At 40.2% G+C, this 18,038-nt stretch overlaps 1 protein-coding gene across 2 annotated transcripts in view; it reads right to left on the minus strand.

Annotated features, from left to right (window-relative positions):
* Nucleotides 1-18,038, minus strand: part of cyld (cylindromatosis (turban tumor syndrome)) — a 56,631-nt gene that overhangs the window by 32,595 nt on the left and 5,998 nt on the right. For both annotated transcript variants that reach the window (XM_061964553.2, XM_061964552.2), the window contains exons 2-5: nt 13,539-14,096; nt 5,978-6,292; nt 2,013-2,118; nt 1,350-1,448 (exon numbers count right to left, since the gene is read on the minus strand). In XM_061964553.2, the coding sequence (XP_061820537.1) occupies nt 1,350-1,448; nt 2,013-2,118; nt 5,978-6,292; nt 13,539-14,042 (1,024 nt within the window). In that variant the 5' untranslated portion in view covers nt 14,043-14,096. The remainder of the gene's footprint in view (nt 1-1,349; nt 1,449-2,012; nt 2,119-5,977; nt 6,293-13,538; nt 14,097-18,038) is intronic.

Genomic DNA, 18,038 nt, shown 5'->3' on the forward strand with positions numbered 1-18,038 from the left:
CTTTCACAAAATCCTCAGTAAATTTACCAAAACGTCACCATGGAGTTATTGAGTCCGTTTCTGATTGGAGAGCTATCTTCCACAGCTTGTGGGCCCATGACAATGACTTGTGTTTTGTTTTATGAGCCGTTTTACTGCCATGTGACAGGTAGTTTGGAAACAATTAAGATATGTAAACAAACATTTACAGAATCTTTCTGTGTGAATATTCATTTCGCAACGTTTATATCTGTGGCCAATATGTGGACATTTTTTTATTTTCCCTAAAATTCAGTGGGTGCGTCCTATATACCGGTGCGCTCTATTGTCTGGAAAATACGGTACATCTTTTTTCCGGTCTGTTTACTCCCCGCTTATGTTAGCACCACTGCAATTAAGGAACCGAGTTTTGGTATGACGTCCCACATGATACCTACGGCAAACATGCAATTTGGCAAGCATAAGAAGATTACATCAGCGTGTTTTGCTTTTTCTTTGGCTTTTTTTCTTGCTTTTTTCCCAATATTCTTTCCAAAAGATGGAACTTCAATCATAGATGGTCAGCCATAAGAGCACAAGGGTTTTGTTTAGCAAGCATTAAGCATAAAACGGCACGTTTTGCTTGTTGTTTGGTATTTCGTGGCTTTTGTGTAACACTTATTCTAAAAGAGGGATAAATATTTTTTATATCACGCATGTGTTTTAGAGTTGACGGGGATTTTTACTCTAGTATGACTGTTAGAGCAGGGTTATTCAACTGGAGGACTGGGGCCAAAATCCAGCCAGGTAATGACACCAGAGCAGCCGCCCTGAGTTCAGTTCAAAGACAGACTAAAATTTTTGCAGCAAACTTAATATTATAAAAACACTAAAAATGGATATTTTAACCTCATAATAGCCAGAATATACTGCATTTGACACTTGTGCTTTGAAAAATAGGGCTATTTTTTCTGCAATTTGTAATTCAGACAAATTAAATAGACGAAAAACAAATGTCCAGTATAGAGAAAGCTCAAAATAACAATATCAGTGAAGAAAGAAGTCTGGCCCCCCTTTCCCCCAAATCATAGTTCTTTGGAAATGTGGCCCCTGGAACAATTTAGTTGAATAGCCCTGTCTTAGAGGTTCCACTGTATTTTGATTTAGTAGCCAAGGGTGCTTTGTTACCATGAGGCTAATTTAAAAAGACTTTCCATCAATATGGTAATGCGCTATATTTTAATATCATGTACTTTGTTACATCATCTTCTGTTCAGGAAGTGACCCACAATGTGGAGTTTAGATTTGTGTACATTTGCAAGGTTACAACCAGATGGAGAAAAAGCACCTAAAAGGACAAAAAAACACTCTGTGCGTCTGTTTTGTCGTACCTTTGCTCTTTGGTTTGCTTTGGCCAGACGACCTGTCGTTGCTGTTGCTTCTGGGAGCAAAACTGTGTTTTTGCAGCCTTTGGTCCTGCATGGAATATTCTGTGCAGCCCAAGACAAACACCAGAAATGTTAGAGGTGCCACTGACGTTAGGCTAATGTGCACAACAAGTTGTACAGGTGTATAATGTGTAAGATACACAGCCCGTATGAATACTTTACGTTTTATCAGTCAGGCTTCTGGTTTCCTCACAGCCAAACCAACTGAACTGAAGCATTTTACTTACAGGGGGTTCTGTGTCTTCTTTTTAAGTGCAGGTCATGTACATTTTGTATAATGTTCTTGTGCGGAGTAGAGAAATAATTGACAGAGGGATTTAAAAAGTAGCTTTACATGGCAGCAAGTCTGCAGCCTGTCTACTTATCAACTGAAGGCGAGAGATATAAACCATCAACAGTTATGGCAGCATTCTACATTTCCTTGCAAACAGCATAAACACATCAATATGCCAACATGGCGAACAAAGAGCCTGAGTATTTTTGCCTGGAAAAACAAGAGAGGCGTCAACACAAAAGGCTCTCTGTTTAACGCAAACTCAGAAGAACCCTTGCAAGGAAGGTCAAGGAAAATGTTCAAGATAGGCGACAAAAAGGGGGTTGGCTCACCTGGCATTACGTCACAGATGGGGACAAGTTTAGTGTGCTCCAAACTGGCAAAGTTACACAGCAGCTTCCCATCAAACATTCCGTCCCACTCGCCGATAGGATTGTCCTGTAAGAGTCGGAGCCATTAGAAGTACGTAACCCTCCCCAGGTGACCTTATCTAACGCGCTTGAGCTCGACTCTCTGCACAGTGATAACCCAGTTGCTCATCGTCCCCAACATGAACAGCCCCTCTGATTCAGATCCTCCTTAGCACGCGCTAATCCCGCCGCAAGTACAAATAGGCTATTCTTCCCCGCGAGTTGCAATCCAGGATGGCGCTCCGGCGGCGTGAGGCCACCAATGCGAGGCTGGGGTGCAGGGGGAGGCAGGGCAGCGGGCTCCAATTAGCTGCCTGCTGGCCCCTCGCCACGCCGCTGGGTCATACCACTCGGAGACTTCACCTCACTCCCTATGTGACCGCCTCTTCGTCTTTGTGTGGGCGGATGCGATGCGCAGCGTGGGCCGTCAGCTCGCTGCTGCTGCTGCCGCCGCCGCCAACAGTCAGCAGTCAAATGCCTCCGATGCATGCTCCAATCTCCCTACGACCACAACACCACTCCCGACCTGACAACAGTAGTCATAGATACCAGCTGATACGCTTATCCTTGGCAACAAGAAGATATTCACTTAACACTTAAAAGAACGGCCATAAAAAAGGCAATGACAGAGTAGCTGATATTTATGACCAAGGTAAAAAATAATGATAATTCAAAGAAGAAAATCCTAGATTTTCCTAGAATATCTTCGGTCGAATATGCTTTAAAATGAATGTTTCTTGCTATAATTTTGAAAAATATTGTGTGACAGTTGTAATTTTTTAATATTATTTTTAGTTAAATATTATTATTATTAAAATCTAGGACACGTATCAAACTCAAGGCCCGGGAGCCAGATCTGGCCCACTACATCATTTTATGTGGGCCGCGAAAGCCTGGAACTCATTTGCATTAATAAAGTATTTTATCTTTTCTTCCTAAATGTATTTCTTCTTTCCAAATTTTGACATTAAAAAAAATACATGTACTGCATACAATTGCATCTCTTTTGAACTTTATTATCATCTAATACTGCAACAAAATAGTATTTTATCATATTTACCAATAAAAATGTTTGTTAAAATAAAAATAAAATTACGTAAATACCTGCTTGACCTTTGATATCCAAGCAAGTTATCCATCAAATTGTACACTGTGAAAATGACAATAGAGTTAAAGATAGAATTCCGGCGATTCTTTAGGTACCATTTTTCCAGTAAAACACTTCAAAAATAACAACTGTTGATTTTACGGTTAAAAAAAACTGGGAGCTCTGTTGCATTAATTTTACCGTAAACAAACAGTGGTACTGTTTTTCCTTTCAATTTACAGTTATATGCTGTAAAAATCCACCACAAATTCTACTGTGAAATTCTGGCGAGTGAGCTGACAGTTTTTTTACAGTTAAATCTAAAGATTTTTTTTACAGCGTACGTAAAAATTACATAATCAAATGCATAGTCAATTATATACATGTGGTTATATATATATATATATATATATATATATATATATATATATATATATACATACATATATATATATACATATATATATATATACATATATATATACATATATATATATACATATATATATACACACATATATATATATATATATATATATATATATATATATATATATATATATATATATATATAAATAAATAAATAAATAAATAAATAATACACACACACACACACAAATATATTTTTCACTGTTACAATTGGCCCTCTGAGGGCTAAAATAACTGCGATGTGGCTTACAATGAAAACAGGTTTGACACGCCTGATCTAGGGGCATTTATTTAGTTTGATAGATGTAAGGCCTTTTTTGAGGGTAAATTTGAACATATATTATTATATATTTTATAATAATAGCACAAGAGAGTTTGTCATAAAAAAAGAAAACATATTCAGAAATATTTTCGAACTAAAAATGTTAAACAACTAAAACACATTTTATATTTTTCCTGCATTACTTTGGCCTCGATTGGAACTTGTTATTTTCAGATTGCCAAGTTTTTGTCCAAATAATGTATTAACATACCTGCCAACTTTTGAAATCAGAAAAACCTAGTAGCCAGGGTCCAGGGGCCGCAGGCCCCGGTAGGTCCAGGACAAAGTCCTGGTGGGGGGTTCAGGGCCCCGACGCAAAATGATTATTAGCATTCAGACAGGTTAAAATGTTGCTAAAACCATCACTTTTCTATCAGTCACAGTGACTTTTCAAAACAAAAATATTACAGCAAAAATCATATGGGTTGATTGACATGTTTATTCTGTAAGCTAACTTCAATAGTTTGAAATTATTTTGACAGTTAATGCCAGTTATCCTGTCAACCTTTCACAAGACTTCAATTTGTTAATTGAAAGTATAAACAGTATAAACACTTTTTACAGTAAACAAATGGTAAAACAGTACTAAACAATTCAATTAAAAAAAAAATTGGTGTCATTATTAACTTTCTGTCCAAGCTTGTATAATCTACTGCCTTGTTCAATTGTAAAAAATATTCTGTGCCTAAAATTCACATTTCTATCACAATTATCATACTGTAAACATGGTAGGCTAACTTCATTAAAATTAATAGTCCTGTCAATAGCATGGAATTACAATTCAAATGTAGTTTTTTTGTAAGCCTTTCAAAAGAATTCAAAATATGAAAAATTAATGAAAATTAATTTAAGCCATCAGACACTTGAAAAGTGGCACATCACATCTCTAATGTAATCATTTTAACTTTTCAACAGAAATAGCACTGCAAAAATATTAAGGACATACTTCTGTATTTTGGTAGTTATGCTGTCAACATTTAACAAGATTTATTCAACTTGGACTTGAAAGCATAAATAGTATAAACACTTTTAACAGTATAACAGTACTAAACAATTCCAATAGATAACATTGGTGTCATTACCTTTTTGTGGCTAAAATCCGAAAAACGTTGAAAGTTTTGCACTTGTATCGCTAGCAACGGCATTAGACTTGTGTTTTTTTGTCCCAACGTGGTCTTTTACATCGCTAATTCCTCCGTGTCCGATCGAAAAATCTTGTCTGCACAAGGTGCAATTCGCGTAGTTTTCACCCTTTTTGGAACGGATAATTATTCCCGGATAGGCTTTTGAATATTCTTCACGGAATGACTGCAGTTTTCTTTTCGGTTTAAGACTCGTTTGCGATTTTTCTCCGGCTGATTCCATGATCGTTCGCTCGTTTGGAAACCATGGCAACAGGTGCCTCGTGCTTGGCAGCGGTGCTATAAATAGCCTCGCGCATGGCATTCGGAATGGCTCGATAGGAAGTTACGGGAAGCAGTGTCGATTGTCATTGTTGTTACGCGATTTCGTGAATAAAACTTAAAAAAAATTATTATTTTTTTAATTAATGAAAAACCGTATTTTTTATCACTGCAACCGTAACCAGGAATAGGTTGATGAAAACCGTACTAATTACGGGAAAACCGGAGTAGTTGGCAGGTATGTATTAAGTTCGTATTAATTTATGTTGTCAAGTTATGCAAAATAGATATTCACACAAATAGTCACCATGAGCAATATTTAAAGCTGCTGTGGGCAACTGGCAAAAATGAAAAATTATTTCATTACATTATTTGCACAATAAATGTTTTTTTTGTACAGTTGTTTATTTATTAGAAATATCTGAGTGGTAATAATAATATAGATTACATAGTGACTGCATTTTCACTCATACCGTGTCATAAAATGTATTGAAAAAAAAAGAAGACAAATGTAATAATTTCCTAAATTCATAACATGACTTTCTGACAAAATATTGTGCTGCAATCCATATTTTATAAGGCTACTGTTTGAAGAAAAATTTCAGTCATACAGCATCTATAACGCTTAAGAAGGAGAAGTTCTTACCATGTCAACACCCACATAGTAGCCCAGGCTCTCGTTACCCGGCAGTAAGTCACAAAAAATGATGGTGCCCCTCTCGGGTCCCTCTCTGGTCTGCACCAGGACCCGGGAGTTGATCTCCAGCGGAGGGTAGTCCTGGTCCTCTTCCACCAGATTGACATGGTCCACCTCCAGCTCGCTCAGATCATCGTCATCATCATCATCCTCCCACAGTTCTAGCTTGTCCAGTGCCACGAACACGCCACACTCGTCCTCGCAGCGGAAAAGCTGGCGGCCCTGGAAGGAGCCCTCCGTGAAGCCCTGGCCTCGACCCTCCTCCTGACGAGAAGATGGCGGAGGAAAATGTTAAGACAAGTGGTCATTCAAGAGCTAAGCTCAACTAAATGTGGGGCAAAATGTCTCATAGTATAGTATTTTCAATGGGTGCATGATAATTAGCGGTCCGATATTAGGATTTCTGACGTCACACCGATAAATCTGATAACATAAAAAAATAGCTCCATTATCAACAAGAATATGCAACCCCTCGCGACCTCGAAAGGGACAAGCGGTAGAAAATGGATGGATGGATGAGATAAAATGAATGTGAATTAACTGTGCAAGCCACTGAAATGCGCAAGCTGCTGAAAAGTGCAGGCTGAACTGAAATGCTAAAGTTAACATGCCAACAGTTAGAATGTATTAAATGATAGGACTTTGAAGCGTATGCATGCAAAATTTGAAAAAAAAGCTAGCAATGCTAAAAGTTATCATGATAACAATTAGCACGTGTCACGTACAAAGTTCTATGACTAAGGCAGGGGTCGGCAACCCACGGCTCCGGAGCCGCATGCGGCTCTTTGATCACTCTGATGCGGCTCAGCAGCTTACTTGCTGAACCCCCCAATTGTCCCGTGAGACTTCCGGATTTCAGTGCCTCTCGCAGAAAACTCTCCAGGTTATTATTCACCGATTTTCACCCTTAAAGCTATATTAAGGGCGTGCCGTGATGGTACAACATTTGGCGCCCTCTACAATCTGTATTGACAGCGTGCCAGCACAACACTTGTTATACAACATACATATTCTGCTTGCACACGTACTTGACAGCAAGGCATACTTGGTCAACAGCCACACAGGTTACACTGACGGTGATCATATAAAACAACTTTAACACTCTTACTAATAATGCGCCACACTTTGAACCAAAACCAAACAAGAATGACACACACATTTCAGGAGAACATCTGCACCTTAACACAACATAAACACAACAGAACAAACACCCAGAATCCCATGCAGCCCTGACTCTTCCGGACTACATTATACACCCCTGCTACCACCAAACCCCGCCCCCACCCAAGCCTGCGTTTGACAACCAGCACGCTGCCATTGCTGGACAGCCGGACGTGACCAGAGCCACAGTTTGTACTTCCCAGCCTCCGCTATTTTCCACAAGAAACAATATGTCGCAATCACCAGACTCCTACACACACTGATAGATGGAAATAAGGACAAATTGATGGACATGTGATGTTATCAAATTAGTGATGTTATAATTAACTAGGACTAGATATGTCCGATAATGGCTTTTTTGCAGATATTCGATATTGTCCAACTCTTAATTACCGATTCCGATATCAACCGATACCGATATATACAGTCGTGGAATTAACACATTATTATGCCTAAATTAGTTGTGATGCCCCGCTGGATGCATTAAACAATGTAACTTTACCATGAATTGATTAACGTGGACCCCGATTCAAACAAGTTGAAAAACTTATTCGGGTGTTACCATTTAGTGGTCAATTGTACGGAATCTGTACTGTACTGTGCAATCTACTAATAAAAGTTTCAATTAATCAATCAAAAACAAGATTTTCCAAAATAAGAGAACAACTTCAACTCCAGTTATAGAAAAAAGTGCCAACATGGCACTGCCAAATTTATTATTGAAGTCACAAAGTGCATTATTTTTTTTAACATGCCTCAAAACAGCAGCTTGGAATTTGGGACATGCTCTCCCTGAGATAATCCTAATACCCATTACAACTATGGGAAATACTATACTTTACTTTCACAAAGTGCATTTTTTTTTTTTTTTTTTTTTTTTTTTTTTAAAACATGTCTCAAAACAACAGCTACAAAAACAATGAAGGCACACAGCTTCAGTCCAGAGTATACTACAGCATACTTGCCAACCTTAAGATCTCCGAATTCGGGAGATGGGGGGTGGGGGGTGGGGGGTTGAGGTGGGGTGGGGGGGTTTGGTGGTAGCGGGGGGTGTATATTGTAGCGTCCCGGAAGAGTTAGTGCTGCAAGGGGTTCTGGGTATTTGTTCTGTTGTGTTTATGTTGTGTTACGGTGCGGATGTTCTCCCGAAATGTGTTTGTCATTCTTGTTTGGTGTGGGTTCACAGCGTGGCGCATATTTGCAACAGTGTTAAAGTTGTTTATACGGCCACCCTCAGTGTGACCTGTATGGCTGTTGATCAAGTATGCCTTGCATTCACTTATGTGTGTGTAAAAGCCGCATATATTATGTGACTGGGCCGGCACGCTGTTTGTATGGAGGAAAAGCGGACGTGACGACAGCTTGTAGAGGACGCTAAAGGCAGTGCCTTTAAGGCACGCCCCCAATAATTTTGTCCGGGTGGAAATTGGGAGAAATTCGGAAGAATGGTTGCCCCGGGAGATTTCCGGGAGGGACACTGAAATTCGGGAGTCTCCCGGGAAAATCGGGAGGTTGAAACCGATACGATAATTTCCGATATTACATTTCAAAGCATTTATCGGCCGATATTATCGGACATTTCTAATTAGGACTAATCTACAGAAACTACATAGGACTAGATCTGACCAATCTAAGTCTAACATTTTGTCAAATCCACCCCAAAATAATCCACCTTTATTTGAGGTCTTTCTTACCTCCAGGCGTGCACAAACTACAGTTGAATCTATTTAACAAAACAATAGATATAATTCAGTTATCAGTATCGGCCTTGAGAAGCAGCAAATTATCGGTGTTGAGATCCATTCATCCATCCATTTTCTACCGCTTATTCCCTTTGGGGTCGCGGGGGGCGCTGGAGCCTATCTCAGCTACAATCGGGCGGAAGGCGGGGTACACCCTGGACAAGTCGCCACCTCATCGCAGGGCCAACACAGATAAACAGACAACATTCACACTCACATCCACACACTAGGGCCAATTTAGTGTTGCCAATCAACTTATCCCCAGGTGCATGTCTTTGGAGGTGGGAGGAAGCCGGAGTACCCGGAGGGAACCCACGCAGTCACGGGGAGAACATGCAAACTCCACACAGAAAGATCCCGAGCCCGGGATTGAACCCAAGACTACTCAGGACCTTCGTATTGTGAGACAGATGCACTAACCCCTCTTCCACCGTGCTGCCCGGTGTTGAGATCAGCATGGAAAAAAATGTGTGTATCATTTGTATTTTTAAACAACTTGAAATAAATGTCAGAGGTCCAACAATAGTGTGTTTATTGGTAGTGTTCCATCCAAAATCTAGCCTTTATGCTAAAACATTGACCGTTTAAGGTGCTTTTAGTAAGCGTTTTATGCGTCTGTGGCTTATACACCGAGCGCCCTCATCTAGCGAGGGACGGGTCTGAGGCGGTACTATGTCTTTGAAAAAAACATTTGGACCACTCGGTTTCAGAGTTGGTCCCAAACATGGCACCCTGTAGTCACGTGAGGGGCTTTTGACCAATCGGACAAAATATGGCCAGACAATCTCTTAAATGATTGGTTAAAAAAGCCTCTCACGTGAGTACTGAGCGTAATGTTTGGGACCAACTCTAAAACCGAGTTGTCAATACTCTCTGTAGAGACGGCGCTGCCTAAATGAAGGTATAAGCACCTCCTCTCTTCAAATTGAAGCAAATGAAGGAGATTATGGATTTTTTTTCTCATGTTTGGTGCTCAAAAACAAGTACCGGTATTCCTGTTAGAACATAATTTTTAAAAAGTAACTTTAGCACAATAGGGGATTTTTGGTATCAGTTTTCAGTTTCAAGCATGTTGAAACACAAAAGGGCCTTTCCCAAACTGTTTCCACAAATGTCTTAACGAGATAAAGAACTGAAAAACGAGGACAGGGCATTTTTACATTCTTAAGAGTCCTACTACAGGACACATCGGTCAGTATTTGGCAAGCAGCATTAAGTTGTAGCCCAAGAACGTGGACGACCGAGATGTTATTATTCGAGCTGCAGCCTGAAAGCTCAGCCCACTCAGGAGGGCTACAGCTGAGCGCAGTAGAATAAAAACAACATTGTGCTGAAATAAGCAAAGCTTTGTGTGTCGCCTCTGTGGACATGGCGCAGTGCAAATGGCATGTTTGACAGTTTGCTGCAGTCGTGTCATGCAAATGTTTTCACTCCTGTCAGTCAAAACACTGCACATTTTTACTAAAAATTAAGGACGAGGTCGGACAAAAGCAACACCGATCACATGTATTAACTGTAAATTTTTCTATGTATCAATGTTGAGTGCTAGAGACAGTAGACACCGACCGATTATTAGTAGTCAAGGAGGTCGATAACTGATATTTGGAGCCAATCTTAATTTGCAGTTAAAGTTATTAAACATGAATAGTAAAAGTCAGTTAACAGCTGGACAAAGCTTTAGGTTGTTTTTTTTCCACATTTTGTTTGTAGAAACATCAGACCTGTGCCAACATGTTTCATGTGGTGCCAATGTTTTGGTTAATTAAGCAGCAAAAAACATCAGGGGATGTGTCTAAGAGGAGTACTGACATGCGCATTTCAAAATAATGGAAAATATCCTGGGAAAACTGGGAAAACGTTGGGATTTCTCTACATCACAATAACTCGGCGTCTCGTCAATGTTATACAACTTTATAGAAGTTTATGGATTTAATACATTGTAAGGTTTCATTGTGAGGAACCCTGAAATTTTGTGAACATTTAAATAAAAACATTTCTGGGCTCCCTCACGTAGAATATAGTTAAGACGTTTTTCAAGATGGCTGACATTTATTCCTGGATGTTACAGAAAGTTGCTGTAAACTGCTGCCCGCTCTTCTTCTCTTATATATTAGGTCTGGACTGGACTCTCACTATTATGTTAGATCCTCTATGGACTGGACTTTCACAATATTATGCTAGACCCACTCGACCTCCATTGCATCCGGTCTCCCCCGGGGGGAGGTTTTTCATTGTCATTCACATTGACATCCCACTGGGTTGTGAGTTTTTCCTTGCCCTTATGTGAGATCTGAATCAAGGATGTGGTTGTGGCTTGTGCAGCCCTTTGAGACACTTGTGATTTAGGGCTATATAAATAAACATTGATTGATTGACTAATTGAGGTCTCCTATTTGTCAATTTACACAGTTTTTTGGCAGGGATATCTTTTCTGTCTTCCTTATGTTCATCCATCTCTGTCCATCCATCCATATTTTACTGCTCTGTCGTGTTATTTGAATCACAGAAAATGAAACTTGCCACGCTCCTTTAATGAGCCTACGCTCTGAGTGTTGCGGACGGAGACTAGTCGTGCAACAAACAGAAAAAAAAATGGAATTTTCGGCAAAAAAATTGACGTTTTGACAAATGAATGTAAGCAGAGGAGACATACTGGAGATGATCAGCATTGCATTTGAGGTAGTGAATGAGGGGGTGTGGCTGCGAGAACACAGCTGAGCACACCGGGTAAGATTCCACACAAGAAGTAAAAAAATAAAAAAAAGCCCTATCAGATATCATAACATATTTGGGGAGAATTATTGACAGAGTGATAATAATAATTGGCCCAAATTGACAGTTTACTAATATCAACCCAATATTTTTAAACTAGATCCCTATTCTCTTTTATTACATACAATTGTTTGAGCAAAACAAAGCCAATATTACACAATAACTAAACAAAAGCCAAAACTACTCATTTAAAAATTGTTTGGTTTTTGCCCTCAGTGTTTTTCCATACCCAGGGACTTATTACACAAGTTTGTAAACAAAAAATATTTTCATAAAATAACAATACTGACCTAATCACTCTAGTATGGATCATATACTAATACTACCCTTTGTATCGACACTGCCAATTAATGGATTGTTTCTATCCTCTTACATGATTAATCTGATTATAATTTCCTGTTAAAAGCTGCTTACTTTCTGCTGAAACATGGTTAATTCTACACTTTTTTAAGGTTTACTTTACTAAGAACTTATTTCTTGGTTAATTCTTTTCAAGCTATATTAGCAGTTAACATAGCTATTACCATGCCTGCTCCAGCCAGGCTTCCTTCCGCTGTGTGACAAGTTTAGCCTCTTCTTCCAGAGATGAGAATACCCGATGCTTAAAACATAAGATACTAAAAAAGGCTTTTTCTTGTTGTAATGGAGGTGATTAGGATTAGTTTAGGGGAGCGGCTGCACACTGTGTATGGAGATACAGTTGCAGTCACATCATGCAAATGTTTCCAAAACACAAAACATTTGTAATGTTACTAAAAGCTAGGGATGAAATTGGACGATAGAAATACCGATCACATGCATTAACTGTGTTCGCGATTGGCATACTTGCCAAACTTGAGACCTTCGAATTCGGGAGGTTGGGGGAGGGGGGGTGTTGAGGTGGACGGGGTTGGGGGGGCGGGGTTTGGTGGTAGCGGGGGGTGTATATTGTAGCCCGGAAGAGTTAGGGATGCAAGGGATGCTGGGTATTTGTTCTGTTGTGTTTATGTTGTGTTACGGTGCGGCTGTTCTCCCAAAATGTGTTTGTCATTCTTGTTTGGTGTGGGTTCACAGTGTGGCGCATATTTGGAGCAGTGTTAAAGTTGTTTATACGGCCACCCTCAGTGTGACCTGTATGGCTGTTGATCAAATATGTCTTGCAGTCACTTTCGTGTTTATGCAGAAGCCGCATACAATATATGACTGGGCCGGCACGCTGTTTGTATGGTGAAAAAGCGGATGCGTCGACAGGTTGTAGAGGACGCTAAAGGCAGTGCCATCACGGCACGCCCTTAATATTGTTGGCCAGGTTGAAAATCGGGAGAATGGTTGCCCCGAGAGAATTTCGGGAGGGGCACTGAAATTCGGGAATCTCCCGGAAAAATCGGGAGGGTTGGCAAGTATGGCGATTGGCATTAAAAGGAATTAATTAACAATGGCCTAACACAAACTTTTTTATCAAAATCGTCCAATTCAGATCGGTGGGCACATACCTAATTTAAATTCTTTGTCCATGTGTCCCTGTGTCCAGGGATTTGTTCCCTGAGTTTATGGAGGTTAATTTGTCTTTCTTACAAAGCTTTTTTTGACAATAAATGTATGAATTGTTTGCCTTTGAACTTTGTAAACTAATTTTGTTACATCAAATTATGCTGAAGATTTTATTTAATGCATTTTTTTCAGCAAAATTTTTAATTGAAAAATCCTAAATTCCCTTCCGGTAAATTGAGACTGAAGCAATCGATCCTGTCTCAGAACCAGCCAATGAGATGTCACGTTTGCGGCCACGTGCTGACAGAAAATTGTTGTTGCCATTGAGCAACACATGGCAACATGCGACACAAAACTGTTCTCACCAGTAATTCCACTCCAAACAGAATTCCAGAGAGGGGTCTGTCAGCGAGCAGCGAGCCCTTGAAGCGGACCACACCAGGCAGCGGATCATCTCCGGTGCGCAGCTGGACCCGCACCTTAGAGCCGCAGTCGATGTCGCGCACGCGCTCCAGCCGGGACTTGTTGCACAGCAGGGTGTAGCGCTCCTCACAGTTGGTGATGGGGAACAGCAGCTCGGCCAGCTTCTCGTCTATTTCCCGGATGTCCCGCTCGTCCAGGCTCTGCACCACGTTGGTCTGGTCCAGGATGCGCAGGCTCTTCTTCCCCTTGCAGGGCGGTAGCGTGCGGCCCATGTTGTTGCGCTCCTGGCACACCTGGCCCAGGCTGCCGCGCGGGATCCGCACGATCTTCTGGTGAGGCTTCTCCGCCGTGTAGTCCTTCACCACCATGTAGTGGTGTCCTCCAGTCCTCCAATCCTCCCTGAAGCCCCCGCTGGGCTTCTCCTGGCTCCACAGGACAGAGCTCATGCCTGCATGCCAGGCAGGAGGGGCAACATCACAGCAAGCTAGACTGACTGGAGTCTGCAATACAGAAAAGAGTGCGTTCAATCTGGTTCATTTGAACGCAGATGATTTAGCTTAGAAGCAGACATGGCATCTGTAAATCTGACGGCCACGGCATTCAAAGAGAATTTTTGCGTAAATATTTTTACGACAACACACATCAGTAAAGCTGATTAGTTGAATTAAAACAGATGCCATTTATGGCGCCGCCTATGCATTTGTGCAAACATAAATGTTTGATGATATATTTAACAATTCATAATCATGAAACTAATGGCCAATGACTTATGGAAAATTGTTTACCAATTCCTTACCAAAAAGGCATTTTGCTTGATGGCTGCAATCATGTTTATCAAGCGTTACACAAATGTGCTTGTCCGTCCCCTAAAGGTGTGTGCCAAATTTGTCGGTGACTTGGGAAAACATCTGTACCATAAGTTACAGTGTTGTGTGAGAAATTTCAAGTCAATGGTGATGAGCTGCGTTTCCATTGCAGTTTTTCGCAAAACAAAAGCTATGTTTCTAAAATTTAGACCAAGTACATTTGCGACTTGTAGGTGTGTCCATAAAGGCTGTTTTGCATCATGAGCCGTTATTCTCGTGAAATCTCGTCCCGCCAGACACCACTTTGAGGAAGATGGACGCTTTGCGATTCCATGGTTTTATAGATGTGATTATATCCACAGCCATTGCTGTTGCCGTGATCGTCGATAGAAGACAAAGGGAGCGGGTGATCTCTCAAAGGGAACGAACGTCCTTACGTATGGCATCGGCCACAAAACAGGGATTTTTAGGAGAGAACGAGGAATTCACACATAAATTGTGGATTGAAGGGCCCACTCAACATTGTGGGCCTCTCCGAGCCTGCGGATCGGTCTCTATTGCCATGAAGGGACCTGCGATACAGCCCACCGGAACCAAGACGACCCATCTTCCCTAGTTGTCCTGCATAGGTGCCCTGCCGGTTCTGTGTTTAGGTGCCCTGTAAATGTGATAAAAGTGTTTCCGTCATCATGCTTTTGCGACACACTTCAATATCGAAACGTCTCAAAAACCACCTCATGAGAGCGTAAAATAGTTTTAGCGATATGAGACGTTTTGTGAAATATGGGTGTTTCCAATACCAGTTTCTTATTGCGATATTTAGGTTTGCGCATCACTAGGGGTGATAGAAACGCAGCTACTTAGTTGGCCAAACTTTAAGCGCCACCCTGTGGTGCTTCGGTCAGTGACATACCACTGATAGCAGTGTGTCGTGACAAATGTTCACTCTTCTGTGTGCACGTGTTTAGAGTGAGTGATAGTGATAGCTAAAGGGGCCCTATTAAGCAAAACCAACTTTTCTTACTTATTGGTACCTGCTGTTGTGTCTTTGGGATTTGCATAAGTCCCAGAAAATTGAAATCAAACCGTGGAGGCATTGCGGAGATATTTATAAAACAATCTTGCCTTCGAGCAAGCCGTTTGGAATTTGCCCATTTGGTGACGTGTTTCACATTCGTGACGTCAGCGGATCATCCATATCTGGTATAAATTTACCCAAAGTGCTTTGAGCGAGTCCGCCGTTGTAGTCCGTGCTGTAGTCAATAAACTCCTTGTTTTTTGCTATCCTCTTGTTGTGAGGCAGACTGGTTCGTATATGCACATGCATCTTCCGCTGTTGCCATTTTTAATACAAAGTAGCGTATAGTTCGAACTTATATCTGTCAGTAGGCTCGCTCTGAAAGCGCTAAAAACTAAAACATGTATGACGGAGAGAAAACATTGCCGAAGTGTGTTAATTTTGACAGCTGTTTTTGATTTAGTTTTAGTCAGCTTTTTGCCGAAAATTTATTTTAGCATTAGTCTAATTTTAGTCATCTAAATTGCTGTAGTTTTAGTCAATGAAATGACACATTTCAGTCAGCTAAAATTACATTAATTTTAGTTGTATAAAAATATAAAGTATAAAAGATAAGGACTTTTTAAAGTTTATTTGAATGCACCTTTTTTAGACAACCATAGCATCTTATGGTGATGAATGATTTATGATGCATACAATGGTCCATGCCAATGAATAGCTTTCAGGCACTTTTTCTATTTTTATGCTATGTCTCTGGCAAAGCAGGTATGAATGTGTGTTGTGAAATAGAGTTAGGATGCATGCCTTCATCATAATTTGTTTATGAACGCAGAACAACCAAAAGCAGCACATACGTATAGCTTTAACGTAGAGCTGTGTATCTGTCACGATGACTTGCCTGCTGATGGCATCATAAAGCGTCAAAAATCAAATGTGTCTTCCTTACTTTGCCTCAGGTGTACACATATTACGATGTGGAACATGATAAATCCCCACAATTTCGTGGAGTTAAATCGAAATTCCTTTCTCACAAGTAAAAGCATCTGATTGGCTCACAATTGTAACTGTCATATATGCACTGTTAAAGAGCTCTGATTGGATATATTACCAACTTGTCTAACACATCGACAAGACAAAATTAAACATGATTGGATTTTGTTTCTGTCTCGTTTGTTATTTGTTGATGACATTTTTTGTTAATTTTGTTATCGTCTGAGTCAGTGTGAATTTTGTTTTGATTCGTTATTGTCTTATTTTTGTCAGGGGATAATAGGTTGTTGACGATAGAGTAGGGAAGGGATAAATATGGTCCCATCTCGTGCGAGGGGAAAAGTGGGGGTTAATCATTTTGCTATGCATTCTGCTAAAAATGACAGAAAACGCTAATTAACCGTATTTTCTGGACCATAGGGCGTACCGGATTATACGGCGCACTGCCGATGAGCAGGTTATGGTTATGGTGTTGTTTACTGGCTTCATATTGCAGTCTACCTGCATCTCTTATGTGTGACTACTATCTACTGGTCACACTTGTCATTACACCATGTACCAAATAAAATTGCTCCGAGGTCCCTAAGCACAACCAGAATGATTCCATAAATTATGTGCACCGGGCTATAAGGCGCACTGTCAATTTTTGAGAAAATTAAATATTTTAAGTACGCCTTATAGTCCGAAAAATACTGTACATAACAACAGACACCGTGGTCAAAGTTGGGACTGCCACAAAACACATTTTAAGATATTCAACACTCTACTTTCATTTGGCGGCTAAAGTGTACCGTCAAATTTCCTCACGTTTCATGTGTCAGGTAAACTTTCTACTGTAAAACTAAAATTACTAAAATTATTAGCAACACTGGAAGGCACATAAATAAGAACCGTTGCATCCTTAAAAGACTTGAAGACGGTCTGCAAAACATAATCTATGCAACATAATAATAACCATAATAAGACCATAATAAGCTTACAGGACCTCACCCATTGATTTAGGGTTATGAATAAAACAAATGAGATATTATTACAGCCTGGTACATTTTTGGTGTCACATTGCAGTGTACACGTATCTCTTATGTGTGACTACCATACAATCAGAATTATTCCATACATTAGGCGCACCGGGTTATAAGGCGCACTGTCAATTTTTGAGAAAATTCAAGGATTTTAAGTGCGCCTTATAGTCCGAAAAATACGGTACATAGCAACAGACACCGTGGTCAAAGTTGGGATTGCCACAAAACATATTTTAATATATTCAACGCTCTGCTGTCATTTGGCGGCTAAAGTGGATAGTGCACCCTCCAATACCCTCACGTTTCATGTGTCAGGTAAACTTTCTACTGTAAGACGAAAATTATTAGTCAACGAAATGAACGCTGGAAAGCACATGAAGTCGTCAAAAGTTAATTTTGTAAAGAACATAATGTCATAGATGTCTTGAGTTTCCAATAATTTCTACAACTCTTATTTTTTAGATAGAGTGATTGGAGCACATACTTGTTGGTCACAAAATGAAGTTTGGTTCTTTTATGAATGTATTATGGGTCTACCGAAAAAGTGACCAAATCTGCTGGGTCAAAAGTATACATACAGCAATGTTATTATTTGGTTACATGTCC

This window comes from Nerophis lumbriciformis, linkage group LG06 (genome assembly GCF_033978685.3).
Source record: "Nerophis lumbriciformis linkage group LG06, RoL_Nlum_v2.1, whole genome shotgun sequence".
Classification (NCBI taxonomy): domain Eukaryota; kingdom Metazoa; phylum Chordata; class Actinopteri; order Syngnathiformes; family Syngnathidae; genus Nerophis; species Nerophis lumbriciformis.